At 36.2% G+C, this 27,018-nt stretch overlaps 11 protein-coding genes, 1 long non-coding RNA gene and 1 other non-coding gene across 24 annotated transcripts; 6 read left to right on the forward strand and 7 right to left on the reverse strand.

The window, feature by feature from the left end:
• Positions 1 to 42: 42 nt before the first annotated feature.
• ZEU1 (P-loop containing nucleoside triphosphate hydrolases superfamily protein) lies at positions 43 to 1,944 on the forward strand. Of its 3 annotated transcripts, none has more exons than NM_125335.4 (5): positions 43 to 342; positions 495 to 549; positions 796 to 1,149; positions 1,226 to 1,502; positions 1,593 to 1,944. In NM_125335.4, exons 3-5 carry the CDS (start codon positions 869 to 871, stop codon positions 1,707 to 1,709), a joined length of 675 nt encoding a protein of 224 aa, NP_568907.2. In that variant the 5' UTR covers positions 43 to 342; positions 495 to 549; positions 796 to 868; the 3' UTR covers positions 1,710 to 1,944. The 3 variants fall into 3 exon arrangements, with proteins under 3 accessions (NP_568907.2, NP_851222.1, NP_001078772.1); NM_180891.4 differs by having other exon boundaries at positions 197 to 342; positions 789 to 1,149; positions 1,593 to 1,932; NM_001085303.1 differs by having other exon boundaries at positions 211 to 382; positions 789 to 1,149; positions 1,593 to 1,904.
• Positions 1,945 to 3,437: 1,493 nt separating this feature from the next.
• Positions 3,438 to 5,771, forward strand: AT5G59450 (GRAS family transcription factor). Its single transcript, NM_125336.2, has one exon — positions 3,648 to 5,771. The coding sequence runs from the start codon at positions 3,788 to 3,790 to the stop codon at positions 5,618 to 5,620; it is 1,833 nt and encodes a 610-aa protein (NP_200753.1). The 5' UTR covers positions 3,648 to 3,787; the 3' UTR covers positions 5,621 to 5,771.
• On the reverse strand, positions 3,463 to 5,049 carry AT5G08920. Its single transcript, NR_143133.1, has one exon. It is a non-coding gene; the product is annotated as an other RNA (long non-coding RNA).
• On the reverse strand, positions 5,703 to 7,379 carry AT5G59460 (scarecrow-like transcription factor 11 (SCL11); the record flags this gene model as incomplete). 2 transcript variants are annotated; one of them, NM_125337.2, is made up of 5 exons in its annotated part: positions 7,230 to 7,379; positions 6,773 to 6,870; positions 6,555 to 6,636; positions 6,405 to 6,478; positions 5,703 to 6,170 (listed from the first exon to the last, which is right to left on the reverse strand). In NM_125337.2, the coding sequence occupies exons 1-5, from the start codon at positions 7,269 to 7,271 to the stop codon at positions 5,948 to 5,950; spliced, it is 519 nt and encodes a 172-aa protein (NP_568908.1). In that variant the 5' UTR covers positions 7,272 to 7,379. The 2 variants fall into 2 exon arrangements, with proteins under 2 accessions (NP_568908.1, NP_001330367.1); NM_001345352.1 differs by lacking the exon at positions 5,703 to 6,170 and having other exon boundaries at positions 6,314 to 6,478.
• A 150-nt stretch (positions 7,380 to 7,529) lies between these two features.
• On the forward strand, positions 7,530 to 8,458 carry AT5G59470 (Mannose-P-dolichol utilization defect 1 protein). 2 transcript variants are annotated; one of them, NM_001203640.2, is made up of 3 exons: positions 7,530 to 7,737; positions 7,822 to 8,080; positions 8,158 to 8,458. In NM_001203640.2, exons 1-3 carry the CDS (start codon positions 7,591 to 7,593, stop codon positions 8,196 to 8,198), a joined length of 447 nt encoding a protein of 148 aa, NP_001190569.1. In that variant the 5' UTR covers positions 7,530 to 7,590; the 3' UTR covers positions 8,199 to 8,458. The 2 variants fall into 2 exon arrangements, with proteins under 2 accessions (NP_001190569.1, NP_200755.1); NM_125338.3 differs by having other exon boundaries at positions 7,822 to 8,458.
• On the reverse strand, positions 8,370 to 11,188 carry AT5G59480 (Haloacid dehalogenase-like hydrolase (HAD) superfamily protein; the record flags this gene model as incomplete). Of its 5 annotated transcripts, NM_001345355.1 has the most annotated exons (10): positions 11,178 to 11,188; positions 10,403 to 10,645; positions 10,076 to 10,154; positions 9,874 to 9,939; positions 9,681 to 9,778; positions 9,552 to 9,589; positions 9,373 to 9,460; positions 9,001 to 9,279; positions 8,842 to 8,907; positions 8,599 to 8,751 (listed from the first exon to the last, which is right to left on the reverse strand). In NM_001345355.1, exons 3-10 carry the CDS (start codon positions 10,134 to 10,136, stop codon positions 8,599 to 8,601), a joined length of 849 nt encoding a protein of 282 aa, NP_001330070.1. In that variant the 5' UTR covers positions 10,137 to 10,154; positions 10,403 to 10,645; positions 11,178 to 11,188. The 5 variants fall into 5 exon arrangements, with proteins under 5 accessions (NP_851223.1, NP_200756.2, NP_001330070.1 ...); NM_180892.2 differs by lacking the exon at positions 11,178 to 11,188 and having other exon boundaries at positions 8,370 to 8,751; positions 10,403 to 10,570; NM_125339.3 differs by lacking the exon at positions 11,178 to 11,188 and having other exon boundaries at positions 8,370 to 8,751; positions 9,376 to 9,460; positions 10,076 to 10,167; positions 10,403 to 10,547.
• Positions 11,189 to 11,600: 412 nt separating this feature from the next.
• AT5G59490 (Haloacid dehalogenase-like hydrolase (HAD) superfamily protein) lies at positions 11,601 to 13,636 on the reverse strand. 2 transcript variants are annotated; one of them, NM_125340.4, is made up of 8 exons: positions 13,536 to 13,636; positions 13,351 to 13,427; positions 13,174 to 13,239; positions 12,982 to 13,079; positions 12,723 to 12,848; positions 12,416 to 12,643; positions 12,246 to 12,311; positions 11,601 to 12,069 (listed from the first exon to the last, which is right to left on the reverse strand). In NM_125340.4, the coding sequence occupies exons 2-8, from the start codon at positions 13,397 to 13,399 to the stop codon at positions 11,902 to 11,904; spliced, it is 801 nt and encodes a 266-aa protein (NP_200757.1). In that variant the 5' UTR covers positions 13,400 to 13,427; positions 13,536 to 13,636; the 3' UTR covers positions 11,601 to 11,901. The 2 variants fall into 2 exon arrangements, with proteins under 2 accessions (NP_200757.1, NP_001331418.1); NM_001345356.1 differs by having other exon boundaries at positions 11,601 to 12,311.
• Positions 13,637 to 14,491: 855 nt separating this feature from the next.
• On the forward strand, positions 14,492 to 16,362 carry AT5G59500 (protein C-terminal S-isoprenylcysteine carboxyl O-methyltransferase). 2 transcript variants are annotated; one of them, NM_001345357.1, is made up of 2 exons: positions 14,849 to 14,877; positions 15,011 to 16,361. In NM_001345357.1, exon 2 carries the CDS (start codon positions 15,307 to 15,309, stop codon positions 16,192 to 16,194), a length of 888 nt encoding a protein of 295 aa, NP_001332653.1. In that variant the 5' UTR covers positions 14,849 to 14,877; positions 15,011 to 15,306; the 3' UTR covers positions 16,195 to 16,361. The 2 variants fall into 2 exon arrangements, with proteins under 2 accessions (NP_200758.1, NP_001332653.1); NM_125341.3 differs by having other exon boundaries at positions 14,492 to 16,362.
• A 1,089-nt stretch (positions 16,363 to 17,451) lies between these two features.
• MIR172e lies at positions 17,452 to 17,576 on the forward strand. The gene has a single exon (NR_143357.1). It is a non-coding gene; the product is annotated as a microRNA ath-MIR172e precursor (primary transcript).
• A 1,158-nt stretch (positions 17,577 to 18,734) lies between these two features.
• Positions 18,735 to 19,804, forward strand: RTFL5 (ROTUNDIFOLIA like 5). The gene has a single exon (NM_125343.3). It carries the CDS (start codon positions 19,069 to 19,071, stop codon positions 19,501 to 19,503), a length of 435 nt encoding a protein of 144 aa, NP_200759.2. The 5' UTR covers positions 18,735 to 19,068; the 3' UTR covers positions 19,504 to 19,804.
• A 388-nt stretch (positions 19,805 to 20,192) lies between these two features.
• ZIP2 (ZRT/IRT-like protein 2) lies at positions 20,193 to 21,888 on the reverse strand. Its single transcript, NM_125344.3, has 2 exons — positions 21,073 to 21,888; positions 20,193 to 20,818 (listed from the first exon to the last, which is right to left on the reverse strand). The coding sequence occupies exons 1-2, from the start codon at positions 21,740 to 21,742 to the stop codon at positions 20,427 to 20,429; spliced, it is 1,062 nt and encodes a 353-aa protein (NP_200760.1). The 5' UTR covers positions 21,743 to 21,888; the 3' UTR covers positions 20,193 to 20,426.
• Positions 21,889 to 23,149: 1,261 nt separating this feature from the next.
• On the reverse strand, positions 23,150 to 24,845 carry AT5G59530 (2-oxoglutarate (2OG) and Fe(II)-dependent oxygenase superfamily protein). The gene is made up of 3 exons (NM_125345.5): positions 24,175 to 24,845; positions 23,756 to 24,077; positions 23,150 to 23,665 (listed from the first exon to the last, which is right to left on the reverse strand). Exons 1-3 carry the CDS (start codon positions 24,693 to 24,695, stop codon positions 23,414 to 23,416), a joined length of 1,095 nt encoding a protein of 364 aa, NP_200761.1. The 5' UTR covers positions 24,696 to 24,845; the 3' UTR covers positions 23,150 to 23,413.
• On the reverse strand, positions 24,830 to 26,801 carry AT5G59540 (2-oxoglutarate (2OG) and Fe(II)-dependent oxygenase superfamily protein). Of its 2 annotated transcripts, NM_125346.3 has the most exons (3): positions 26,030 to 26,801; positions 25,604 to 25,925; positions 24,830 to 25,524 (listed from the first exon to the last, which is right to left on the reverse strand). In NM_125346.3, exons 1-3 carry the CDS (start codon positions 26,554 to 26,556, stop codon positions 25,273 to 25,275), a joined length of 1,101 nt encoding a protein of 366 aa, NP_200762.1. In that variant the 5' UTR covers positions 26,557 to 26,801; the 3' UTR covers positions 24,830 to 25,272. The 2 variants fall into 2 exon arrangements, with proteins under 2 accessions (NP_200762.1, NP_001032104.1); NM_001037027.1 differs by having other exon boundaries at positions 25,053 to 25,925; positions 26,030 to 26,570.
• Between the last annotated feature and the right edge of the window lie 217 nt (positions 26,802 to 27,018).

Below are 27,018 nucleotides of genomic sequence, written 5' to 3' on the forward strand. Positions count from 1 at the left end.
GAATTCGAATTGTCACTTACCAACGTCGTTAATACACTAACACTATGATTGGTCTGATCGCTGGATCGGTGAACCAATTGGAAAATCCAGTTCAAGTTGTTTTAGCAAAAACCAATCTCTTCTCTGAACCGGAAAACTGTAAACCGGTCAGTACTTGATCCATAAGAAACCCTCCGAGTGATTTGAAGGGTTTGAGCTGTGTTGAAAATGGTTCGTCGGCTCTCTCTAAACCCCTCTTTTTGTCGACTGCTTCTTCACGCCGTCGAGGAATTCTTCTCCACCAACGAATCCGGCGACGTCTTATCACCACCTTGTCGAATCTTTAGTTGATGTTGTTTAAAGGTGAGTCCAAATTCCACGCGCCGCCTTGACTTTCATGAATGTGTGTTTTGATACATTTCCTACATATTCCGATGTTTTCTAGCTAGATCTCCAACGATTTTCTGATTGAATTTAGGGTTGGTTACATGATGATCTTTGACTCTAACTCGCAGGTTTTAGCTAATAAGGGCATGAAACGGATCTGCTCGGTTTCAAGTGTTCAACTTTGTAAGTTAAACTAAATTACATAACTTTATTCTTGGCCTCTTGCAATGTTTTTGCTTCTTCAAGTCTTTTGATTTTGTATTAGCTCAGTGACTTTGATAAAGTGATGATTTTTGATCATGAACAGACTAATGAATTCTTCATAACCTTATGGATTTTGTGAATTGAAACAGATATTACTCTCAATTGCCTATAGATAGATTTTAAGTTTGGAATCCTTTATCTAATAACTCTCTTTTTAGTTTCCAGAAGTTTCAGAGCTTTAGCATCGCCACGTTCCTTGAACTATCCCCTGCAGTGTATCAAGCGTTCATCAGTTCGGATGGAGAGTAGCAACTTTTCTTCTGGTGTCAGAACCGAGAGTAGTGTGAAGCCAAGAGGAGCATTGATAGTTCTAGAAGGTCTTGATCGCAGCGGGAAATCAACACAGTGTGCTAAGCTACTCTCTTTCTTGAATGGTTTAGGACATCCGACCGAGCTCTGGAGATTCCCCGATAGAGAGACGAGTGTCGGTCAGATGATATCCGCGTATCTTTCTAATAAGTCGCAGTTAGATGATCACACAATTCATCTCCTTTTCAGCGCCAATCGTTGGGAGAAAAGGTTCTTATCCAATTGATTCCCTTTTTAATCCTCTAGTGCTTAGTAAGAAGACTTGATAAGTTATTGGCATTTGCAGGTCGTTGATGGAGGAAAAGCTAAAAACAGGAACTACGCTTATCGTGGATCGTTATTCGTATTCTGGTGTTGCATTCTCATCAGCTAAAGGTCTCGATATCGAATGGTGCAAGGCTCCCGAAATCGGGTTACTGGCTCCAGATTCTGTACTTTACCTGGACATTTCACCTGAAAGAGCTGCTGAGAGAGGTGGATATGGAGATGAGAGGTATGAGCGAGTGGAGTTTCAGAAGAAAGTTGCAGACTTTTATCAAACCCTTGGCGATTCTTCATGGAAGGTAAATGGATTAAGACTCTTTGTTTGTTCCTTTGTAGATTTGACACAGAATCAAACAAAACTAAACCTTGAAATGTTTGTGGTGATGTAGATAATCAATGCCAGTGATGCCATGGAGGAAGTAGAGAAGAAGATTCAACAAGTGGTATTAGATCAAGTCAAAGAATGTACTGAAGGAAAGCCTCTGTCTCTCCTATGGTCGTCATAGAACGTTTTCGAGTCATAGCACTTGCAAGTTTAGTGATTTTGAAGGAACTTTTGTTGAAGTTTATACTATGTTGTGCCATCTAAGCCCATTAACAGGCCCAAAAGTTTAGTTTATGTCGTCACTCATGACATCTTAATCGATTATTTTGGTGTAAACTAATTGAGCGTCATTAAGTAAAGGACAAATCATTAAACGATAGTGCATAAGATTAACTAAACCCAAGTTGAAGAATAATCAGAGTGTAATTAACAATAGTATCAGTAGATGAAATCATTATTGATATCATACAAATAAAAAAAGCAAGAGACAGTATGTGAGAGCAATGTAACCAAAACATAGCCACGCGCTCTCGACTGTGAGGTTCCCCAACAGGCCTAACATTGAAGTTATGTTTGGTCGGTGTATATCACGCTCCGTGAGAGAAATGGTTACTGAGAATCAACTTCTGATTAGTACAAGATTATGGTTCTTCAGGGTCAACACAACATTAAATCCTTATAAAAACAAAAGTACAATAACCAAATCGAATGATTAAACATCACTTTTAACAAACATGTGTTCACACACTCCGTGGTACATTAAGAAAAAATAAATTGATATACGTAATTAAGACATTATCCAAATTGTTAATTGGACAAATAAGACATTTGAGACTTTACGAAATGGTCCCAAACAATTTAGTAACACTTTCTCGACGTTTACGAAATCTTCTTCAATCCTTAAGTTTTAGTGCTAACTTAAACTTGTTTTTTGACAACGAATAATTTATATATTAAAAAAATTAACCAATTGGAAATGGTTTCTCCTAAAATATTAGTTTTGCTTCGTAATAATCTACACTCATTGGGGATATCACACTCATTGTATATGTGAGGAGAAAATATTCTAGGATTCTTTCTGAGATGGAGATATTTATATATTCAAGGTTTTTGTAGGACAACGAATTAGAACCTGAGCACTTGATGTTAAAAACAAAAATATTTGGGAGATAAGGTGAATTTAGACACTAACAAGTAACAAGTCGCATTCATCTTGAATATTCCTCTTTCTTCCACTTTCACCTTTATATTGAGGCATTGACTCTATACCAATTGAGTGATTGATCACTAATCATATTATAAGAAATACTAATTATATACCATGTCACGACTGTATTAAGGAATCTAATCGCGTCGTCTTTTGAACTTTGACTGTTCAAGAAACTATAGACTGAGTCAAAGATATGAAATGATTTTGTTATTGCCGACAAAGATTAATTGATTTATTAATAATAATAAACCATTAGGTTTTGGTATCCACGTTCCTTTCACCCAAAATATTTGTCCAATTCCTTGGCCATCAAGATTTATCTTTATAGTTTATATAATAAGATGTTATAATACAGTAATATAAAAAAGACATAGAAATACAACAACAACAAAAATTAGTGATTGAAAATAATGTCGAATACCATATCTAAGTAACAGAACCTATATGTTCTAAGTTCCACTACTATCTATCCAAAACCACATAAGGAATCAGATGCAAGCCAATATACATCCACCTGATATTTTATCAAAATGATTCCATTGGTGAAAATGTTTATTAGAAAATATGTGAGATTGGATGATTTTTTTATATTTTAAATTCAATTCTCAAAGCTGAGTAAAGGAACCTGACTTTTAGTCATGACCAAGCAATGCAAGTGGGAAGATATTAGATAAGTAAAAAAGATAACAACACAAGAATCAAACTCCAAAACCCTAGAGAAGTAGTTGCAGATAGATCCGACACAAATTAACTAACCTCTTAAATTATGTATGTTTTAATAACTTGATCCACTTTTTGTGGCTGCTTACTGTTTTCCTCGAAAGTTCCATTTTTTTCTTTTGCTCTGCAAACGAAAAAGAACCATAAATTTTTCTCATATTTAAAGCTCTCTCTTTCTCTCACAACTGTGTTCACATGAACTTTCTCACCGCTTTCTTCTCTTCATTGAACAAAAAAAAAAGCTCTTAACTTTTTTTTCTTCTTTAGGTAAAATTTGACAAAAGCTCTCAACTTTCAAACTCTGTTTCTTCATCATCATCATCATCACCATGGACGCCCTGCTTCAAGTTTCAGTTGATGGGTTTAGATTTGAGAACGGATCTGGATCTTGCTGCAAACCCAGAAACAATCTCGAATCTGGGAACAATCTCTTCCCTGATTTCCACGAGTCTCAGAATCAGTCTTCACCAAACGATTCACCTCCAACGGTGTGTTTGGATAACTCTCCTGTTCTGAAGTACATCAATGATATGTTGATGGACGAAGAAGACTTCGTAGGTATATCTCGTGACGATTTAGCTTTACAAGCCGCTGAGAGATCCTTCTACGAGATAATTCAACAGCAATCTCCAGAATCTGATCAGAACACTAGCTCCTCCTCCGATCAAAACTCCGGTGACCAAGATTTCTGTTTTCCCAGCACAACAACAGATTCATCAGCGTTGGTTTCGAGCGGAGAATCACAGAGAAAGTACCGTCATCGGAATGATGAAGAAGATGATCTTGAGAACAATCGGAGAAACAAACAACCAGCGATATTTGTCTCGGAGATGGAAGAGTTAGCAGTGAAGTTAGAACATGTGTTGTTGGTATGCAAAACGAACCAAGAAGAAGAAGAAGAAAGAACAGTAATAACGAAACAGAGTACTCCAAACAGAGCAGGAAGAGCAAAAGGTTCATCGAACAAATCAAAGACGCACAAAACTAATACCGTTGATCTACGAAGTCTCTTGACGCAATGTGCTCAAGCTGTAGCGAGCTTTGACCAGAGAAGAGCTACAGATAAACTCAAGGAGATAAGAGCACACTCTTCTAGCAATGGAGATGGAACACAAAGACTAGCTTTTTACTTTGCAGAGGCGCTTGAGGCACGTATCACTGGAAACATCTCACCGCCTGTTTCTAATCCGTTTCCTTCAAGCACGACATCGATGGTGGACATTTTGAAAGCGTACAAGCTGTTTGTTCATACTTGTCCCATCTATGTAACTGATTACTTCGCTGCGAACAAATCGATTTACGAACTTGCTATGAAAGCAACTAAGCTTCACATAGTTGATTTTGGAGTTCTCTACGGCTTTCAATGGCCTTGTTTGTTACGAGCTCTGTCTAAACGACCGGGCGGACCACCAATGCTTCGGGTGACTGGAATCGAGCTGCCACAAGCGGGTTTTCGTCCTTCAGACCGCGTTGAAGAGACTGGTCGAAGACTGAAAAGGTTCTGCGATCAGTTTAATGTTCCTTTTGAGTTCAACTTCATAGCCAAAAAATGGGAAACCATCACTCTTGATGAACTTATGATCAATCCAGGAGAGACAACGGTCGTCAACTGCATTCATCGGTTACAATACACTCCTGATGAAACTGTGTCATTAGACTCTCCAAGAGACACGGTTCTGAAGCTATTCAGAGATATCAATCCTGACCTCTTTGTGTTTGCAGAGATTAACGGAATGTACAACTCTCCTTTCTTCATGACGAGGTTCCGAGAAGCGCTTTTTCATTACTCTTCACTCTTTGACATGTTTGACACCACAATACACGCAGAGGATGAGTACAAAAACAGGTCACTGTTGGAGAGAGAGTTACTTGTGAGAGACGCGATGAGCGTGATTTCCTGCGAGGGTGCAGAGCGGTTTGCGAGGCCTGAAACCTACAAGCAATGGCGAGTTAGGATTTTGAGAGCCGGGTTTAAGCCAGCAACTATTAGCAAACAGATCATGAAGGAGGCTAAGGAAATTGTGAGGAAACGTTACCATAGAGATTTTGTGATCGATAGCGATAACAATTGGATGCTTCAAGGATGGAAAGGAAGAGTCATCTATGCTTTTTCTTGCTGGAAACCTGCTGAGAAGTTCACAAACAATAATTTAAACATCTGAAAAATGTTACTTCTCAATTACATCATTTTTGTTTCCCAATGGTTTTGTAGAATATGTTTGATCCCGTGAGTGGATGCAACTCTTTTTTCCTGCAAGTACATATTGTATTCAAATCCTTGTGGAAATGATAAATTGTTTAATCAAAGATCCGAAGACAACACGAGCACTTTTAACCCAAACAAATTCAAAACTTTTGGCTATAATTTATCCAACGGGTTGCAACACCACGGGAATGACGATACAGACAGAGCAACAAACGATCTACTAGAACATATGAACCGATGTAACTAATAGCATATAGATTGCTGTAGTTAGCTAATTTAAACCCTATTTGGTTTGAGGTTTTGGTGGCCTCAAAACGCTCCAGTCCACCTTCTTGCTCTTGGGTTTCTTAAAACCATTGCCCTTTTTATTGCTCGGTGATGGTTTGTCAAAGCTCCTTGGGGACTTGTTAGGACGGTTTTGTTCCTCGGAGACTACCTCAGACTGTTTTCTTTTCAAGTCACCATCTGTTTCCCCACTTGGCTCAACCTTTGAACTCTCCGGTTCACTGAAAGAGGATGCATTTTGACTAGTTACCGTTTACAACTTTAACGAGAAGCAAAATCAGAAATGAACTAAACGATAAGTAGGTGATAAATCTATTTGCAAATTGCTATCAGTAACGACTTCATTTGTCTCAAAATTAGATGATCAGTAAGACAATAGATCTCCAGCGTTGTTCTGTTGTATGCACACTCTCTGGAAATAACAAAGAAAGGAATATAAAAGCAAGAGTACAGACCTAAAAGACTTTTTTCCTCCATTACTGCTAGAGCTTGAGGGATTTCCACCGTTTATTGCCTCTTCATGTAATTTCTAAGGAGAGGACAGTTTTATTTAGAAAGCTGAAAGATCACAAAGTATTTCAGGCCACAGCGTCACAGATACTAACCTCGATAGAGGGATTGAAAGACTGAAAAGACATGCGTCCTAACAATGCTCCTGGCTGAGGATCCCAATCTGTTATGACCACACTGCATCGAAAATCACACATTAGTAAACACTACAAAACACATAACAAAAGGGTAGACAATAGATACACAATGTCCTTGTTTACAGTAATCTGATGAAAGCAAAACATAAACATCAAGTAAGAAGAAATAACGGTACCACTTCTTTGCAACAGTCCTAAGGGAAGGAAAACTCCCATTAGGCTCTTCTTCATCAGCCTTCTTCTTCTCTACTTTCAGAGAAGACCTTTGCATAAACTATAGACAGAGAGTATTATCAATCATTATTAACACGTATCTTTTTGTCTCTCACCCAAAACCAGATTATCAACTAAGAGCTACATGATTGATATAACACAATTCTTCAGTGAAAAATTGCAACTTTAGTCCCAAACCAATGTTTATAATTGGTGCTAAGCTCAGTGCTACCCCCAAGGTGAAATCAACCTCGAAGGGGATTATCAATTTGTCCAAGAATCAAAACCCAGCTTAATAGAGAAAAGACTAAATTTTCAAGCTCGAATTCAATTCAATTTCAGTAATTTCCTTGAGTTTCAAATCTAAGGTCATGTAACATGAATAAAGCTACTTCTACAGAGAAAGAAAAAAGACAGTACCTTTAGATTTCTCAGAGTGCTACTAATCTCTCTCTTCGCCATTATAGCTTTCCAAAATTACAATAACTACGATATTCCCGTTACCGTAGAGGAGGAACAACAACTCCGCGTGTGTTTTCGTTTTTCTAGGTTTAGAAGATTTTCCGATTTGAAGCTCCGTCCAAAAAAACACACTTAGGTTTAACTGGTCTACACCTAACCGATTCAAACCGTGCCAAATTGATTTTTTTATTACCAAACCAAAGATTCTATTGGTTTAATTTTTTGGTATTTATTTGATCATGTCTGAAGAATCCAACCAAATCCAATCTGAAAAACAGCTGAACATAAAAAGTCAAGGAAGCAACTTGAGGAGAAAACAATGGATTATCTAGGAATCGACTTGAGCTGCGCAATCGGATCTCTCCGTAACGGTGAGTTTCCGGCGAAAGATTGTCTTCTTCCTCTCATTTCAAAGCTACTCGGTTACTTCCTCGTCGCTGCTTCAATGACCGTTAAGCTTCCTCAGGTTGGTTAATTCAATCAATCAATCAATCACTATGATTTTACAACCCTAATATCTCTAAACTGAATTGAACTTCTATTGTTGTAGATAATGAAAATCGTGGACAACAAGAGTGTAAAAGGCCTAAGTGTTGTAGCATTTGAGCTTGAAGTGATTGGTTACACAATCTCACTTGCTTACTGTCTTAACAAAGACCTTCCTTTTTCAGCTTTTGGTGAATTAGCTTTTCTTTTGATCCAAGCTTTAATCTTGGTGGCTTGTATCTACTATTTCTCACAACCTCTCTCTGTAACAACTTGGGTCAAAGCAATTCTTTATTTTGCTATAGCACCAACTGTGTTTGCTGGTAAGATTGATCCTTTTCTTTTTGAAGCTCTTTATGCTTCTAAGCATTTGATATTTCTCTCTGCAAGAATCCCTCAGATTTGGAAGAACTTCAGAAACAAAAGCACTGGACAACTTAGTTTCTTGACTTGTCTCATGAACTTTGGTGGAGCTTTGGCGAGAGTTTTCACCAGCATTCAAGAGAAGGCTCCACTTAGCATGCTTTTGGGTATTGTTCTTTCTATCTTCACCAATGGAATCATTATGAGTCAGATTCTTTTGTATAGAAGCAAAGGAAACGAAGATAAGCTAGTGAAAAGTAAAAAGATTTCATGATATATTGTAAAAGTGATTCAAACGATGTTGCACTTCATTGAATAAAGTAAAGCTTTTTTCATAACTACTCATAATCTCAAAAAGTGGTCTCAATCAAAGCTTTAAATTACACTTATTTTTCCTCTTACAAGAGTGAAATAGTTATGTGGTTTTCTCGCTATTCTCGATACTATTAGCTGCAAAATGAGCCAGTGAATGTTTTGTTTAAGCAATGGTTTCAATGGCGACCTTTTGCCTGGTTCTAATCTCCTTGGCTTTGTCATCAACAGCATCCCATAGTTGAGGAAGAGCTTCACGTATGTTGTGAATATGCTCCAATGCAATATCTACTCCTTCCTCTCTGTGTGAGGTCCCAACCTAATGATACAACAAGATTTTTAAAAAGGTGAGCTTTGAGAATGATAAGTTTTGTTTTACACTTATTGAGTCTCTGCTTCTTTTACTTACCCATACGGTGTGGAGACCAACGCGCTTCCCAGTTTGAATGTTGCGGATGCTGTCATCGAAGAACAACTGAAAACACGCAAGATATTTGCAACTTATTAAGTTTCAGTGATGAATTGGTTTAGGTAGGAAAAAAGAAAAGAAGCAGTGATATGTTCTTACTGTCTTCTTAGGATTGATGTTGGCCATCTTGAAAACCTGTTCGAATGCTCCTTCAGAAGGTTTGCATACAACAGAAGTCTTTGGAAGTTCAATGCTTGAATCAGGATTTGCCATGTAACTGATTATGTCGAAGATTTCTCTGGTTTTGGTATCAACAGGAGATTCAGTTTTGGTGATGGGGTTCAGAGTCTCGAAAGATATGATTTTCTCAAAGCAGCCCTCTAGGCCTAGCCTGGCAATAATCTTGGCTGCATGAGCCTTGTCTGCATTCGTAAAAACCTGTGAGCAGGTTTAGAAAAAATAGAAGATCAGAGAAGAAACTGATTGGCAACCAAATTTAAGAGCTTAGTATCAAGGAGTCAAAACACATACAACTTTCCGAATAGGCAAGCTAAGAATAATATTCCTCAGAATTGGGTCAGGCTTCAGTGTTGAGTATGGCAATCTCCCATGAACAAAACTGTAAAACAAAAGAGGAATCTCAAGTTCCAAACACCTTACATTTTACAAGACATGTAAAACAACTATGAAAGACAGGTTAAGTTCAGTACCGATGGAAATCGTCATAATCAAAGTCATAACCCACAGCCTGAAAGAATCAACATCAGAAACAAAGGGCATGTTCATTAACAACATTGAAAGATATGGAAGAATGTTAACAATGTGGAGAAATAAGATACCTTGAGACCAGCCATAGTAGTTCCATAGATTTTATAAAGGGAAAGGCAAAGTTCTTGGACTTTATCTTCTTCAATACCAAGTTTCTGAACCATATATTCTAAACAACAACAACCAACCAACCAAATGTTCAGCTAAAACATAAGCAACCAATACTCGAGAGAAGAACAACAAGTGAATACGAGCACAATTTACCTTGAATGTTCTTTTTCACTTCCATGGCCAAACCAGAACTGAGAGGGTAAAGAGTATCATCTATATCTGTATGATTAAAGTCAAAACAAGTTTACTTTAATCAGAAAACGTTTAAACGTTAAACCATTTCTTAATCATCAAATTGCAATAAACTAATGTTAATATTCAAATCCCAATCCTAAAAATTGTTCCTTTCTCTTACCAAATAAAAGACAATCATATTTAGCTTCAGAAGTTTGCTGAAAGTGTTCCTCATACGCCATTTTGATACCAAATCACACCTGAAAACAAAACCTTAACCAACTGAATCTCAATGTCACCAACACACATTTCACATAAAGTTGGAAACTTTGACATCAGATCCCATAGATTATAAATCTCTCACATCACCATATAACATTTCTATAGATCAGCAGAAACTACACTCTGAAATCTGAATCGAAATCTAACAGGGGACAATAATGAAAATGCTAAACGTAAAATCGTAACTAAAAGAAAAAAGAAATCAATTAGCCAGATCGAAACATACCGAGAAGAATCGAACAAAAGAATAATCAATGGAGAAAGTGGGAACCCTTTCTGATCAATGAAACTTCGCGAAAGAGAAATGAAGAAAAACCAAAAAAGGCTTTGAAGGCAATATGTTAACCAAACGTTTCAATGGTGTCCCTCATGAGTCATGACTCATCGATTGGTTGTCGTTAAATCTGGAGAAAAAGCGTTTTTACTCACGTCGACATCTACGATTTCTCCACGTGACGTTTAGATTTTCCTTCACGAGATAAGCGAATTATTGGATGACACGCGTCATTTAGGAGCCGACCAAACACTTTTCAAAATGTCGTGCGCTGGCCCGCCATAAATTCGGTTCGGTTTAGTTTATTGCTAATGTACCATTACGGTCCAGATGGACCGGGTTATTCAATCAAAGGTAACTTGAACAAAATTTCCATCTATTTATTTGTTTTTCAACCATCTAAATATTTAGCCAATACTGTGTATATATATATATTTTTTAACTAGTGTTTGTGGTGTAAAGCTTCATTTTACTTTATTTTAAATAAAAGTAGTGATATGTTATATGTAAATTTTGTTGTTGTTATTTATAGCAAGGTACACTACATGTGGTTTTGAGGGTAACTATATAGCATATGACTACTTATGGCTTATGTATAGGCTAATTAAAACAAAACCAAAAGTTGTGTAGTCCTCAAAAATAGAAGTGAAAATCAAAAAGAAAGAGCATTAGAAAATATAATTCTGTTTGCTACGAGACGACAATGAAAGACAGAGGAGACATTTACCTTAGTTGTTTTGGGGTGTTTTAAAGAGAGAAATTTTTAAGATTTGAGAGAAATGGTGATGAAGAGAAAATAATTGATGGAGTGAATATAACGACGTAGATATGTGTTTATATAAGAAACAAACTGATGCGCGTGAAAAGCTATGTCAATAATAGCGTTCGACTTTTGTCCAATAGTACTTATTAATAGTATATAGTTAATTTTAACACTATTAACACTATCTTATTAAAAGAACTAGTTCTCATGATTCCCGTTGATGGGGGATTTATTTAACTAATTTGATTCAGTACGCAATACATATCGTATTCTTTATCATGATTAATGTCACGTTTTCCATTTGACTCTGACTACTATGACAAAATAAAGAGAGAGGGACTTTTAGGAATCTTCTTGTCAGAATATAAATGCATTCACTGTTATTGGTTAAATTTGTCCATAAGACCATAACCTTAACAATCAACATACATTATACGTTCTTTCTCAATCATGAAATCAAGAGAGTTTATATATCTACGATCCATCTTCTAATATGGTGCAATAAACAGGATCTTTTACTAGCACATTATTGATATGTACAAAAGAGGGTGATTAAAATACAATTATAGACTATAAATACGAATCAACCATAAACGGTACATGGATAGACGACAAAAAAAGGTACATAGATATTTTATTGAAACATTCAATGATATGTAAATATCATCATATTTAGTACTAAATAAAGTTAAGCTTGAACAGAAGTTTCAATCGAGATCTGTGAAGCGTAATCAATTCTTTCAGTTTCTTTGTTGTTGATAATGGATTCCGACCATAACTCGGGGAATGCCTCTTTCATGTTGTGAATGCTTTCTAACGCGTAATCGCTTCCATCTATTTTCTCTGATTTACCAACCTGAAACATTGATATTTTTCATTTAACAATTTGATAAAAAAAAAAAAAGTACATACATATATGAGTCTTCTTCGCTCAGTTTCTAGGAACTAATTTTAATAGAATTATAGAAAGATGTTTGTGTTAGTTACAAAAAAGAATCGGTTTTAGTTGGTGTTATGTTAATTGTTTCTTACCAAGACTGTATGGAGACCAACGGCTTTCCCGGTTTGGATGTTCCGGGTACTGTCGTCAAAGAACAACTACACAAGCAAGTAGCACGAAAACGTTGATTAGACGATAAAACTATTGATTAATTAAGAAAATATAAGCCTAAAAGAAAAGTCTAATTAGGTTTAATACTTACGGTTTTGTGAGGATTGAGCTGTGCAATGTCGAAGGCTTTCTCGAAAGCAATCTCAGTTGGTTTACAAATAACCGGATTCTCGGGAAGATGACCTGTGACGCAAGAAAGCTCAGCTTCGTTGATATCAGGGTTTAAGGTCTCGAAACTTATGATTCTCTCAAAACAATCTTCGATGCCAAGTCTTGTGAGAGCCTTCATCACATGAACCTCATCTCCATTCGAGAATACCTTAACAATAGAACACAGTTAATATAAAAACTGAAGCTAAGCCAAACCTTAAAAAAAAGATAAAGCGAATATATAATACCAATTTTCGCAAAGGTAGACCAAGGAGGAGACTCCTTAGAACCGGGTCCGGTTTAAGGTTTTCATAAGGTAATCTACCATGAACATACCGGTGGTACTCGTCATTATCGAATTCATAACCTACCGCCTGCATAAATGATCTTGTAAATTTTAAGTTTCGATTTAATCATAAACAAATTTCATATTTGTGTAATGGAAGAAATCAGACTCAGTTATTGTGTCTGATCAACATATATTTTATGAAGGTAGTTATAATTTACCTTAAGACCGGCCATTGAAGTTCCATATTTCTTATAAAGAATTTGGTTTAGTTCAACGACTCCATCTTCATCTATTCCAAGCTTTTCAACCATATATTCTGCACAAGGGTAATATGGTGATTTTATATAAAATACTAAACATATTAAGAAGTAATCACAATAAAAATCTTTAAGAAAAAAACATAGCAATACCTATAATGTTGTTGGAGCATGCATCTGATAAGCCAGAGCTTAAAGGATAAAGAGTATCATCCAAATCTGTTGAAAACAAACATAGATATATAGAGACGATAGATCAACAAATTTGTTAATTGCTTCTAATGTTTCAATGATAAAGAAAAGAAAAAACAATTTCTTATCAATTATTACCAAAGAGGAGACATTCATATCTTGGTGGAGAGCTGTTCACAAATTCCATTTCTCCAGAAACTGCAAATCTGGTGGTTCTAAAAATCATAAACAAAAACAAAGAACATTTATATTTATAAGAACTTAAAAAGAAGAATATATGTAGAACAATATGGTTGGTTTTATGGTTTAGAAGAAGGAATTACCTCAAATAAAAGATGACAGAAAATAATAGACGTGAGAGAGACGAAGAAGAGAAAATATTTGATGAAGAAAAGAAGAGAATGCAGAGTCTCTTTATATAAGATAAGAAACTTCAATGCGTGTGACAAATGAAAACGAATTCTCTAAAAATGAGTATTAATTAAACAATATAGACGACGAGTACTTTTTCTTAATCTAGTGTATAAATGGTTTCGCTGTCAAAGAGACATATTTTATGATTATAGAAATAGTTATCATGACTCCCGTGGATATGCAATTCTAAAACAAATGAAATAAAATTGTAATATTAGATACCCCATTATAAAGTCTACGCGTCAATAATTATACATCGTTCTCTTGATCATGTCACGTTTCCATTTCGATCTAAACTAAAATATATAATAAAGACTTGTTAGATATTCTTGACCAATTTATCTTATATCTTTTCCTTTCTTTTCTAATTAGACTGATGAACGAACCGTGTGATGCGACAATTATAAGAAGACCTAAATGATAAAATTAAATACCCGATTTTGGTCTTATTTTTGTTGTTTCTTCATATAAATATTTTGGTCTTAAATAATGAAGCTAATATATTATTGTAGACGACTCCATAAGCACGGAAGGGTTCAAAACATAAAATATCACAAAAAAATAATGCTACAACATTTCATGAAAAAGTCAAAATTAGAAAATGTAAGTATATACAAAAGTGTCAAATCATTTTACTTAAATTTAATTTTACACTATGTTATATTTGTTCATTGAGAAGAATCCATTGATCTCCTAATCCAAATATTCCGTTAGAAAATATCGATGGAAATTATCGTTCCAAAATATCGTGATAAATTGTGTTTTAACATATTAATCTATGTTGCTGACAAAAAAAAAAAATCATTCCTCAAATTTATCTTCTAGTTTTGCATTCTCAAAATTTGCATTTTCTAGTTTCCACAATTTCTAATTGAGAAAATTTGCTTACATAGACTGTTTCTTTTCAATAATAGACAAGTAAAAAAGTTACATATTAATTTTTAATTTTTCTCCTAGGAAAATTACCACTTTTTGAAGCGACTTCTCCTCTTCCAGCGGCTTATACGAACCTGGGCCAAGTGCAACCGGTCGGTTTCAACGGCTAAGATCAGCCGGCGTAAAAAAGTCAACACAATTAGTTGAGCCAATTTATAGAACCTTCCTCAATGTTTACAGTTTTGCCCCTGCATAACTTGTCAAAGCCCATTACTTTTTTAAAAGACCTTAAGCTATTCTACATATTACCCCACTGGGCCAGTTTCTCTTAGCCCATAGGCCCATTGTTAGTTACCGAACACTGAAGTAAAAGAGGTTCACTTCTCTCTCTTTCTATGTGAAGTTTATCTGTTTTCCAGTTTCGATTTCGAATCAAATATGAAGCTGAAAGAGTTTTTCTGAATCTTTGTCTTTGTATCCGTTATCTGAATTCTATTCGCCATGGAAGCTGTGCTTCTCTGCTCGAAGCTTGTTCCTAGAGCGGCGTCGTTGGAAGGGAACCAAAAGTTTTCGTTCAGGCATTTGAACAAACACCTTAAGTGCAATTCCCTTCGTGCTGATTCCAGAGACACTCCGTTGCTCCGAGGTTTTGAAGCGATAAAGAGTCCGTCTATCTGGAGTTGTGCGCCGTTCCCAGTGAGAAAAGGTTCATGGGTTCCACCCAGATGCTCGATTTCTAGCTCGACTGTTTCCGATTCCGATAACCCTTTCCTTAGCCAATTTCGAACCTTCTCTTTTGGGTCAATGGTGAAGAAAGTTCGTGAGTTGAAAGTGAAGCCCATGGATGTTGTGAAGTTAACTCTTTTGCTATCGATTTTGACTGTGGCTGCAAAAAAGACTTTGACTTTGGTCTTGGACCCATTCTTCTGGATGTATTTTAGCTGGACATGGTTGTTCTGGCCTTGGTTTATCGCTGTGGGTCTTGCGGGTTATGGAATTTACTGTTTCCGTAAGCATTGGCTTGGCGAAGCCAATGCCTTTGAGCAGCTTGGTATTGTAACTTCAGTCTTCACATGGCTAACACTTGTGCCTCCTGCTTATTTCAATGGTTATCTTGAAGGCTGGCCTTATGTGTTCTTCTTGGCGTATCATTACTTCTTTTTCTTCAATGTTAGCGTGAGAAAACGCCTCTATGGAGATTTCTATGCTCGCACTCATGATCCCAAATGGGATGTGAACACGCCTCTGTGGTCTCGGATTTTGTTTGGTGTTGGCATCATGGTTGGACATTGGCTTGCAGCTTTTGAAGGGCCTGAGCTTCACCGATTACCAGGGGGTTGGGCCAATGTAGGGATATGGATTTTGATTGTGATTACAATGCTTATGCATTATGATTCAACGCTATATCTTGCTAGATATTCTGAAAAGGTTGTTGTTCCAACGGCTGTTGTGCAATTTGGTCCTTATAGATGGGTCAGGCATCCGATATATGCTTCTACGATGCTTCTTTTCGCTGCATACTGCACTGCTCTGCGTGCGCCTTTGAGTCTGTTGTTTCTTTTAGCGGTTTGTTTGGTTTACTACAACAAGAAGGCAAAGATGGAAGAAGAATTGATGGTGGAGAGTTTCGGACAAAGCTATTCGGATTATGCTGATAAGGTTAGGCACAAGTTCATTCCTTTTGTTTACTAGTAGTGGTATAGAGGAACCTGTGTTGTGTCTAATTTTCTGGTATCTATCAGCCAAAGATGTATGAATGAAGATGAGTTCTCATTTTTATTGGAATGTTAGGCTTGTGAAAAGGATATGCTTTTATGCTATTCATGGTTCTCTTAAATTCTATTTCAAGTTATTTTTCCATCAAGTATTAACTAGTAATATTAGTTTAAAGTTCAACTCTTTGGGTTAGCACGAATCTGAAAATTGATTGGCTGTTATGAAAACCAAACTTCACATCATCTTGATTGCTTGTAGCTGTAGCTAATGAGTGTGAAGTTATTTCCTAACACATATTATGATTGAGTGCTTTATAGTATTAGTGCCTTATCTTTTGTCCTTTGATGACTATCCATCTTTGCTGTTGCAAAATTAACCGTGATTTGCTGCATTCGTTTTCTTTTTTCTTGATGCTTTTAATTGGGTACATGTGACCCTAATTTTCTAAATCTTCTGATCTTAACTGATTCCCTGACTTAAAGTATATGAACACCTCCAGTTAAAAACTAAAGCTGCCTGCTTTCTGAGTGTTTAGTAGCCTTTACACGTAAGAAACCGCACAGGGAACAATCTTAATCATGATTAATTTAAATAAAGTGACATTTCTAATCTAATAATTTTCATAATCCCACTTCCTCCATACTAATCAATCATGTTTAGTTTAATAAAATTCCTCTATTCTGATAAAACTTTCTTTTATCGTCCATTGCATTTGCAACCCATTATCTAACTCCACCTGGAAATGTTTCTTTAATTGACTTCTTCATGGTACTTTGGAGAGAAAAGGTTTTACGGTTTGTGTATAAAAGACTTGCAATCTTGAGATATGTCATATTGAGAACTCTTTAGCCTTTGGCTTCTGTTCCTGACACTTGTATAGTGAAGTGGGCTTGTGTTATATAGATGGGATCTCTCTCTTTATTTAAAAGTCAATTAGAGATCTTGATGCTACTTCTGTCCCTTTCCAAGTGATTTTACGTCGACCAACTAGCTTTTTTCATATGAGTGTATATATTCATGTACCTATCTCTCTCAATTGCTTCTCACCAAAATCATCTTGCTGATTCATTTGCTGTCTGAATCCTCTTGCTTTCCTCTTTGCTTTTTCATTTGTTGATTTAAACCATGGGAGTTCCCAACTTTAGACCTCGAAACCGATAAGGATCTTTCTCTGCGGTTGAAATAGCTAGGTTCTCGATGAATAGGCTAGCCTTTGGTGGATGTTATCAGCCAGTAGTCGCAGATGCAGCACCATTAAGATTCACAAGAGATGTGGTTCCCTTTGCTTTCGCCTCTCGATCCGCAGAAAAGGGTTCCTTATCGAGTGGGAATCTTGATGATGCTGCATCAGCAAATACATGGCTACTCTTGTCACTTCTTTTTTGTCATTCTCTAGTGAAGAGAGTAATGATGTCTTGGAGATCTTACACAAAAACACAAGGTAAAGTCTCTTTTCTTGTTTTCTGTCTCTTGGCAATATCTTGATCATGCACATGCTGTGAAATATCTGTAAGTTTATGGTGTTTCTATTTTGCTTTTGTTATTGGCAAAAACATTCACATGTGGAAGGATCCCACATATGCTTTAAAACCCCAAACAAGATTGTAACAACTGTATTTAAAATAAATAGACTATGATAAGTTTCTAAGATGAATGTGAAATAGTGAGAACTCAGAAGTGAGAAGTCTCTTGTGGCTATGGTTTGTGGGAACTCACATGGTCACATGTGAGAATGGTCCATAAGTGTTTGTTGGTCAATTCCTTGCCTTTGGTCCCAAGGTTTATTGTGTATTTATATAGTTTCATTGACCGAGGAAGAAAAACTAAACATTTCTTCCACATGGATCATATGAATCTCGAGACACATTTTCCTTGTTAAAAAATACCTTGGTTAGGGGAGAAATTAATGTATAATTGCAAATAATCAAATATTGCTGAAAGTTTGTTTGAGAAAAATGTATTAAATTTACAAAATTTACATAAATTGGTGGGTCTATTGTGCAATTGAGTATATAAAAGTAAATTCAAATTTTACTTGCTATTTGTTTACATTTCTATATTTTTGTTAGTGACATTTCTTTGGCTAATCGTACACTAATGGTCCCAACTCCTGATAACATATTATATATATTTTTATATATATTTAGTCTGGCATTTGTAAGCTTTTTAACAAGTAAACAACGATGGCAGAGAAAAATAAGTAGTGACGTCGATGACAAATAGTTTAATAAAAGCTTCTGTGCTTTGCTATTTCTTTATATGAAAATCTAGCCCGATAAACAATAATTAATCTCTCGATAATATGATATGCCATGTTACTTCTGAAAATAAAATAAACGTATAATATGTTTGAATTTATGTCAAGTCTCCACATATCATATTAGTTTCCCGTAATTCATCCGCAATTTGCAAACATTTAACCTAATAATTGTGAACTATTTTCGTTGTATCACCAGTCGAATTTAAATCTAGTCTAGTAATATTTACACTATAATGACAAACAAAAACAAACTAACAAATCATTAATTAATAATGTCATCGCTTATGTATCTAACTCGGAAACTATAGACGATATTATCATAACTTATATATGTTCGGTATTTTATAGTAGTACTGAATAAAACAACAATATTTAACTTTACCGACTTTTTAAAAGACATTATTTCCACGAATGGCCTTAAAAGCTTTGACCTATTTCATTCCATACGCTCTATTATCTCTTTAGTTCCGTCTTCAATTCAAACATCAAACAAACACACACACACATATATATTTTCTATACATTCATGTAGTACATCTATATAAGAGAGAGTTTGGATCAAAAGAACTTAAAACATCCACTCTTGATTCATGGATGATGAAAATTTGTGGAAAGTTGTGAAGAAAGATTCCATCTTCGAAACGACTCATTTCTCTTCAAAACCTGTTTTTACACGAAGCTTCTCAACAAAAACTTCTTCTTCTTCTTCAAAACCCGTTTTCACAAGAAGTTTCTCAACTAAACCCACTTCGTATTCTTCATCAGAGCCCATCTTTAGACGGAGTTTCTCTGCAAAACCCACTTCTTCGAAATCTCCGTTTCTATCTAGAAGCGGTTCCACGAAATGCCCTGTTGATACATCTTCTACTTCCAAGTGTTCCATCTCTCGGAGCTTGTCTCAGAAAGGAGCTTCGGTGACCCGAAAGTGTCGTAATATGGCCAAGGAACACAAGTCTCGGTTTTACATCATGAAACGTTGCGTTCTGATGCTCGTTTGTTGGCACAAACATGCCTGTGATTCGTGAAGAAAGATGCATAATTAGGTTATTTAATTACAGATTCACTCTTTTTTTCTTATTTTTTTACCCATCTGTTAATTTTTTTCCTTAAGTTTTCTGTATTAATGATATACTCCCTCCATCTCTTAAATTAAATGTATTTTTGTTTTATTTATTTATTTTACAAAGTGATGTTTTACATTTTCAAAACAAATAGAAAGAAAAAAAATCAAATTTACTCATGTCAGATGTAATGTATATACAGTCTAAGATAACATTTAATTTGAAATGGAAAATAGAATTTTATTGAATCACATTTGTATCTCTACTCATGATATATTGTAATGTACAAAGTGTCCTGGAATTTAGTTTTGTCCAGATATATTTTCACACTCTAGTTTGTTTTTCTTAAGTAGTTTCTTTGATTAAAATGGTTGGATACTCTTGTATTGAAGTTAGAGAGATTCCCTCTGAAACATTGGGAAATTAAAAGACATAAACAAAACTGTACGAGTGTTCCAGTTCCACCGTTCGCATTTATATGTGTCGGTTCATATCACAAATAAAGTACTATCCTTAGATATAAAACTACAATATGCAAATTGTTGGAAAAAAGAGAATCTATCGGCAAATTAAAACCGCATTGTTGGGCTTGGCATATCTGTAATGGACCCTTAAGAAGAAATCATATGGGATAATAAATCTATTGTGCATGAGTCGAATCTAATTGTTCTAGCACATAACTTAGATGAATTTACGTAGCCTATGTGGTGGCTTGGTGGCTCATCACATTCATATATCAACATCGTATACATAAATGTTTACATTCTTTTTTGACAACTGTTACATTGAATTGTGAAATTCTGCAAAATTAATAAAAACGAAGAACATGAACAAAGGGATTGGGAAAAAAAAACTAATTATTGAAACTAAGTATATATCACCAAAAATCAATCCCAAATCATTACAACAGAGAGCAAAGCAACACCGAGGAAGACGGCAATAAACTTGTAGATTGGCTTGTCGAAGTAACATTCCTCACGAGGCTTATACCCTTTTGAGATGAGATGGTTAACCGCAACGTACACAAAAACTCCACACGCAAGGCCCATAGAGATCGCGTAGGTCCAGTCACCACCAGCTCCTTGGCTAGTGGCATTGATTCCTATGCCAATCCCGACACCTATGGGACTCGATATCCCAAAGGCGAAGGAGTAGACGACAGTGAGGAAGAATGGACGTTTAGGGATTAGCTTGAGAAGAGCTATTCCCATTGCTACGGCCGCAAAGACCTTGTGCAACGATATTGTCCATAGGTTTCTCCAAGCGTCGCTTTTAGTGTCTGACCAAAATATTCATTACAAAACGTTACTAAAGAATCATGTTTTAATATGCATCATGAACTGGCTCCAACTATACAATCAATAACAAGTGCTTTTGATTTCCACTGTTCAAGGACCAAAACCTAAATAAAACGAGTAGATTACCTAAAGTCACATAAAATGAATGATGAACTACGTCTAAAACAATTCCATCTAGATTAACTACTTGATTATTTTGCAAAAAAGCAATTAGGGTTTATCATTGATAGTTTACCTGAGAGACCAATGGCGATTCCCTCAAAGATGGAGTGAAAACAAAGAGCAAAAATCAGCAAAGCTGTGTCTCCAAATCCACTAGTTCGTATAAGCGCTTGACTCACATCAACACCACTCTTTATCTCACGACGTCCTTCCTCTTTCACTGCCACGTCATCATCCTCCCTCGACTCTCCGACGCTAGCTCCGACGTGGTTGTTATTACTCCCAGCCGCTACAAACGCAACCGCCACATCTGCCAGCATTGTAAGGCAATATCCAGCGGCTGCTAACATGAAGGCGTAAGGATACTCTTTGTGTTTTAACCCTCGGAAAGTCTCGTTAGCGTCGCTGAGGAAATGGATTAGAGCGGTCGCGAGGAATATACCACCGGAGAATTGAGTTCCGAGGAGGAGAAACGACTCGTTCCATCGGTAAAAGTAAGGTGAAACTCCGGCTAAGAATGTGCTAAAGAAGAGTATTATAATACAGTAGATCTTCACAAGCACCAAGCTTTTCGATCGGAGATTCACGACGGTGGTTGTTCCGGTGGCCGGAGGTGGCTGGTTGGTCTCCTCTTCTTCGTCGCCGTCGTCTATGCCGCCGTGAGCTAGGATCAAGGAGAAACAGAGGAAAATAATAGAGAGGAAGAAGAGAGTTGACTTTAGGGTTTTGGAAGACAAAGCCATTTTAGTTATTGTTTGTTTGTGTTGTGCTTTTTCTTCACTTCATGAACATTATTAGTGTAATGTTTATATATTTTGGTGTTTGTAGTACAGTGTTGACTTTCTTGTTGGAGATTTGCTGTGACAAGTACAACGGTAAAGTAATTGGGAAGTTGTACTACAAAAAGTACATACAATGTAAATAAGTTAATAACTAAATCGCCGGCGACCAAAGGAGCTGATTCTTTGTGAAACGCCCTGTACCGGATACAATTATCCCCTATGATTAGAGTCAGAACGTTGACAAAATTTGTAATATTAAAATGATACTTTGTTTCCTTCTTAAGAATTTTTTCTTTTTGTCTAGTGAATTATAGAGATTACATCCATAAACTTTTCAGACCGGACTATTTGTTGATGGTGCAAAACATTAAACCGAAGAGGAATAGAAGTTTCAAGATCTAAACCTTTTTCAACGTTAGTTTATTTTGATTTAAATGGCAGGAAATTTCTATTTTTGGAAAACGTTTTGAGAAATAGAAACTTTCTGAAACGTGACAAAAAGAATACTAAGACAAATAGAAATTCCTTTGAAAGAATTTACTTTTCAAATTTTCGGTAGAATATTGTCAAATCAAATTGTTTCCGTATTAACTTTGCCTTTAATACCAAAAATATTGGATATTTTCATTTCGATTCCTATGGCTACGAAATAGGCAGAGTGAATATACTGTACTGTATACCTCTTTTTTTGTCATCAATGTATATTTTTATATCTTTAACGAAATTTTGTAGAGTTGAGCAATTGATGATATAGCCAATATAATTACTTAATTAGTACCACACTACCACGTATAGAAAAATCATTTCATTTTAAATGAGTGCATGATTGTCATATAAGTTAATTATTTACGCTCTACGATGTAATTCAACAAATTATAAAAAAATGAAATTTTTTGTTTATACAAGATCCATTTAGTCATTAAGTAGACCGATCATATGCGTTATAAAACATATGATGTTAGGTCGAAGGTATAGAATTTTCGGTCTAATTCACATCTTGCATATCGAGACCGTGCCTGTCCTGTGAGCTTTGATTATCTATGACATTTAAAATGTTGTAAACATTCAAATAATCCAGTGGTGATGGAGGGCATGACGAATCTGCGCATAATGACAGCTATCTCAATATACTTTTATATATATACACATTGACTAAGTAGACTTCTTTTAAATTTATATGTTATTGAAAGAATTATCCATGTATATATATAATTTAATATGGATGTTGGATAGTATTCAAGTAGAAGTCAACAATTTTGTTACTTCTCCTTCTCCATTCCATATATATGAATCAGCAATTTTAAAATTGGTATCGTGTACTCTTGATGCTGATGAAAATTAACCTTTTAAATTGAAGAAGAGGTAATAGCTAGTTAAATAAACTTTGAATCATTATATCAAATGAATGTTAAACGTTCACTGATATTCTGATACATGTGGCTAAGAAAGATTCAAATACAGAGTAGCTTAACACATAAACATAACAAACACATTATTTCTTCTTATTTTTGGTACATTGGTTTAACTGTTGCAGAGCCAAGAACAGAGTAGCTAGCTGAAGCGAGAAACACACCAATATAGAGATGGTAGAAATATCTTACAAACACACAAGAGCCAATAAACTTGTCTTTTTCATATTCTGAAATTTGACAGATGCGATGTTCCATCAAGACCTTTCTTAAAGTATCCTTCTGAGTATTCTCTCAAGGTTGTGTCTCTGTATTTTGGAGGGTTTTCTTCAGACACAAGCTCTTTCATCGGTCCATAAACTGTTGAATTCTCACGTATACTTGAGCTGAAAAAGCTCGCTACAGAAATCCGTGGGCCTCGTGTATTCGCTAGTACCCTATGCTCTACACTTATAAACTTATCGTTGGTTATCAGCTGCAAAATCAAAGCAACATATATAAGCAAAAGACATTTAATTTTCAAGGTATCTGTTTTTTTCTTTTTCTTTTCAGATTGTTACTGTACCTGCAAGAAATCTCCGACGTTGACTACCAGAGCTCCAGGAAGAGGAGAGACATCGACCCAAGAGTCTTGATGAAGAATTTGAAGACCACCAATGTTGTCTTGAAGAAGAACTGTGAGGAAAGAGTTGTCTGAGTGTTTACTTATTCCTAAAGTTAGGTCAGGTTGTGGACAAGGTGGATAATAATGGCAGATCATAAGCAAACTCTTCAAGCAATCCATGCTCTTAAGGATCTCAGATTTCAAACCTAGTGCTTCTGAGAGAAGCTCAAAGAGCAAATCACCTAAGCTCAGTACATGCTTTGAGTATTCAATCATAGCATCCCTGAGTCAAATCAATACTGTTAGAAATTAATCACTCTAATACTTGATTGTTTCCGAGTAAAAAAAGAACAAAGAAAAGCTAAGACTATTTTCGTTACCTGCAAGTCTCAGGGAGCTCCTCAGGAGTTGGAGGATCAGGAGCCATGTAACAAGAGATAGAATCTCTCCAAGTAAGAGACGGCGAAGAACTATATAGATCGAAATTACTACTGTATGCAAATTTGTTCTTGGTGAAATCAAGCGAGTAGTATGATTTCTTGACCTCAGGATCTTCTTCCTCGTGAAACCTACGAACCCCATCTTTAATCTCTTCAAGAACGTTTAAAGGAACACCATGATTAATCACCTGGAAGAATCCCCAATTCTCCACCGCATATTTGACTTTCTCCACGATGGCTTCACGTGAGGGTGTGTCCACGTTGACGCTTGCAAAGTCGATGGTAGGGATCTCTAGGTCTGAAACAGAGCGTTTCTTGTCTGGTAAGGTATCTTGAGGGACGTGGAAAATTCGAGGGATCTCGGTGATTTTAGCATCGATGAGCCCTTTAACACCTTCTTTTGTATTGTCGAAAGCTTTGCGCTCGATGTAACGATCGAATTCGACAGAGTTTTTGGCCATTTTACTGTTTCTTACCTCCTTCTAAGGAACAGCAAAATGAAGATAAAAAGGACGACTGAGAATAGACGGTTGTTGATTCTGACCGGAACTAATGTTGTCTCTTTCTCTCTTTCACACTGACTTTAATGAGTTGTCGTAATTGAATTTTTCTTCGCCACTTTTGTTTTATTAAGGACTGATTAGTTTTTAATTACGCATATAACCCTGTAAATAGTGATAACAGTGGAGAAACAAATTTGCTGGACGGCTCCTTTGGGGGGCTGGTTTAAACTGAACACAGACGGCGCCTCGCGTGGGAACCCAGGGTCAGCTTCAGCTGGAGGGGTGTTGAGGAACAGTATGGGTGATTGGTGCGGTGGCTTTGCGGTCAATATCACTTGATAACATTTTACAAGTGATAAGATTTAAATACACAGTAGCTCAACGAATATACAGATATACATAGTTTACACACAACGACACACACAATTATTTCTTATATTTGGTACATGCATTGGTTTGATTATTGAAGAGACATAAACAAACAGTATAATTGATGCAAAGAAACTCATTAAGAAATTTCTGTCGTTTTCGTTTTTCATATCCTGATATTCGAGAGATGCGACGTTCCATCGAGACCTTTCTCAAAAAATATTTTTGAATACTCTTTTATGGTTATGTCTCTGTATTTTGGAGGGTTTTCTTCAGACACAAGCTCTTTCATCGGTCCGTAAACTCTGGAATTTGGACGCATACTTGAGCTGAAAAAGCTAGCTACTGAAATCCTTGGTCCTTGTCTATTTGCAAGCACTCTATGCTCCACACTTACAAACTTATCGTTCGTTATCAGCTGCATCAAATCAAACCTAAAATTATTTAAACAAGACATTTAAGTTTAAGGTATTTGGTTCTACAGATTGTTACTTTACCTGCAAAAAATCTCCAATGTTGACGACAAGAGCTCCATGGATAGGAGAGACATCAACCCAAGAGTCTTGATGAAGAATTTGAAGACCACCAATGTTGTCTTGGAGAAGAAGCGTGAGGAAGGAGTTATCTGAGTGTTTCGTTATCCCTAACGTTAGGTCAGGTTGTGGACAAGGTGGGTAATAATGGCAGATCATAAGCAAAGTCTTCACGCAATCCATGCTCTCAAGGGTCTGAGATTTCAAACCAAGTGCTTCTGAGAGAAGCTCAAATAGTAAACCACCGAAACTCAACACATGCTTTGAGTATTCAAACATAGCATCCCTGAGTCAATAAACAATTTAGAAATCTATTAAACGACCTAATTAAGTTGTTAACTAATCTCACTTCTAAGTTTTTAAGAAAAAGTTAAAGAATATTCCCGTTACCTGCAAGTCTCAGGGATCTCCTCAGGAGCTGGAGGATCTGGAGCTATGTAACAAGAGAAAGAATCTCTCCAATTAACAGACGGCGAAGAACTGTATAGATCGAAGTTACTGTTGTATACAAATTTTTTGTTGCCGGCATCACGCGAGAAGAATGATTTCTTGACCTCAGGATCTTCCTCGTGAAACCTACGAACCCCATCTTTAATCTCTTCAAGAACGTTTAAAGGAATACTATGATTGATAACCTGGAAGAATCCCCAATTCTCCACCGCATATTTGACTTTCTCTACGATGGCTTCACGTGAGGCTGTGTCCGCGTGGACGCTTGCAAAGTCGATGATAGGGATCTCTAGGTCTGATACCGAAGCAGAAGGTTTCTTGTTGGTTAAGATATCTTGACGGTGGTGGAAGATACGAGGAACTTCAGTGATTTTAGCGTCGACGAGGCCTTTCACACCTTGTTTTGTTTCGTCGAAAGCTTTACGCTCGATGTAAGGATCGAATTCGATAGAGTTTTTGGTCATCATTATGTGCTCTTCCTGTCTAATTCCCAAAGGTTTCTGCTATATATGAAGAAACAGGAAATGAAGATAAAAAAGGAAAGATTGAGAATGAATGGTAGGGGTTGGGTTGATGGTGTGTGGGTCCGATTTATGTTTGTCCATTTTTGTGGAATATCTGAATGTAGGTAATGATTACATGAATGTGGTCTCTCTCTCACACCATACACACTCAGACTTGTCGTGCTTGATTTTTCCTTGTTTTCTTTTAGTGAGGACTAATTGTACTAAATTATTATGCATTTAGCCATCTTTGATACCACTTGAATCACCGAAATTTGAGTTCTGAAACTGAGGAGAGGATTTTGAGTGTTGAGTATATGTGATGTGTTGTTATTAACTCATAGTTCAATATTTGGACTAGACAGTTTTGACCTGGTCAACCATTTCCAACCATAAATGTAAGTATGTAACGGTACGTACGAATAA

The sequence above is a fragment of the Arabidopsis thaliana genome, chromosome 5, assembly GCF_000001735.4.
Source record: "Arabidopsis thaliana chromosome 5, partial sequence".
NCBI classification, from domain to species: Eukaryota; Viridiplantae; Streptophyta; class Magnoliopsida; order Brassicales; family Brassicaceae; genus Arabidopsis; species Arabidopsis thaliana.

Bases quoted from the DNA above. Each gene is read 5' to 3' on its own strand.
- ZEU1 (NM_001085303.1), top strand. The intron at 1,150-1,225 runs GTTCTTATCCAA...TGGCATTTGCAG, and splicing joins GCCAATCGTTGGGAGAAAAG to GTCGTTGATGGAGGAAAAGC. The intron at 1,503-1,592 runs GTAAATGGATTA...GTGGTGATGTAG, and splicing joins TTGGCGATTCTTCATGGAAG to ATAATCAATGCCAGTGATGC.
- AT5G59450 (NM_125336.2), top strand. From the start codon at position 3,788: ATGGACGCCCTGCTTCAAGTTTCAGTTGATGGGTTTAGATTTGAGAAC.
- AT5G59470 (NM_125338.3), top strand. From the start codon at position 7,591: ATGGATTATCTAGGAATCGACTTGAGCTGCGCAATCGGATCTCTCCGT. The intron at 7,738-7,821 runs GTTGGTTAATTC...CTATTGTTGTAG, and splicing joins TGACCGTTAAGCTTCCTCAG to ATAATGAAAATCGTGGACAA.
- AT5G59490 (NM_125340.4), bottom strand. From the start codon at position 13,399: ATGGAATTTGTGAACAGCTCTCCACCAAGATATGAATGTCTCCTCTTT. The intron at 12,644-12,722 runs GTATTATATATT...TCTATTGTTAAG, and splicing joins GTCTACCTTTGCGAAAATTG to GTATTCTCGAATGGAGATGA. The intron at 12,312-12,415 runs GTAAGTATTAAA...TTGCTTGTGTAG, and splicing joins AGCTCAATCCTCACAAAACC to TTGTTCTTTGACGACAGTAC.
- AT5G59500 (NM_125341.3), top strand. From the start codon at position 15,004: ATGGAAGCTGTGCTTCTCTGCTCGAAGCTTGTTCCTAGAGCGGCGTCG.
- RTFL5 (NM_125343.3), top strand. From the start codon at position 19,069: ATGGATGATGAAAATTTGTGGAAAGTTGTGAAGAAAGATTCCATCTTC.
- ZIP2 (NM_125344.3), bottom strand. From the start codon at position 21,742: ATGGCTTTGTCTTCCAAAACCCTAAAGTCAACTCTCTTCTTCCTCTCT. The intron at 20,819-21,072 runs GTAAACTATCAA...TATTTTGGTCAG, and splicing joins AATCGCCATTGGTCTCTCAG to ACACTAAAAGCGACGCTTGG.
- AT5G59530 (NM_125345.5), bottom strand. From the start codon at position 24,695: ATGGCCAAAAACTCTGTCGAATTCGATCGTTACATCGAGCGCAAAGCT. The intron at 24,078-24,174 runs GTAACGAAAATA...GATTTGACTCAG, and splicing joins GAGCTCCCTGAGACTTGCAG to GGATGCTATGATTGAATACT. The intron at 23,666-23,755 runs GTACAGTAACAA...TTGATTTTGCAG, and splicing joins ACGTCGGAGATTTCTTGCAG to CTGATAACCAACGATAAGTT.
- AT5G59540 (NM_125346.3), bottom strand. From the start codon at position 26,556: ATGATGACCAAAAACTCTATCGAATTCGATCCTTACATCGAGCGTAAA. The intron at 25,926-26,029 runs GTAACGGGAATA...TTATTGACTCAG, and splicing joins GAGATCCCTGAGACTTGCAG to GGATGCTATGTTTGAATACT. The intron at 25,525-25,603 runs GTAAAGTAACAA...GATTTGATGCAG, and splicing joins ACATTGGAGATTTTTTGCAG to CTGATAACGAACGATAAGTT.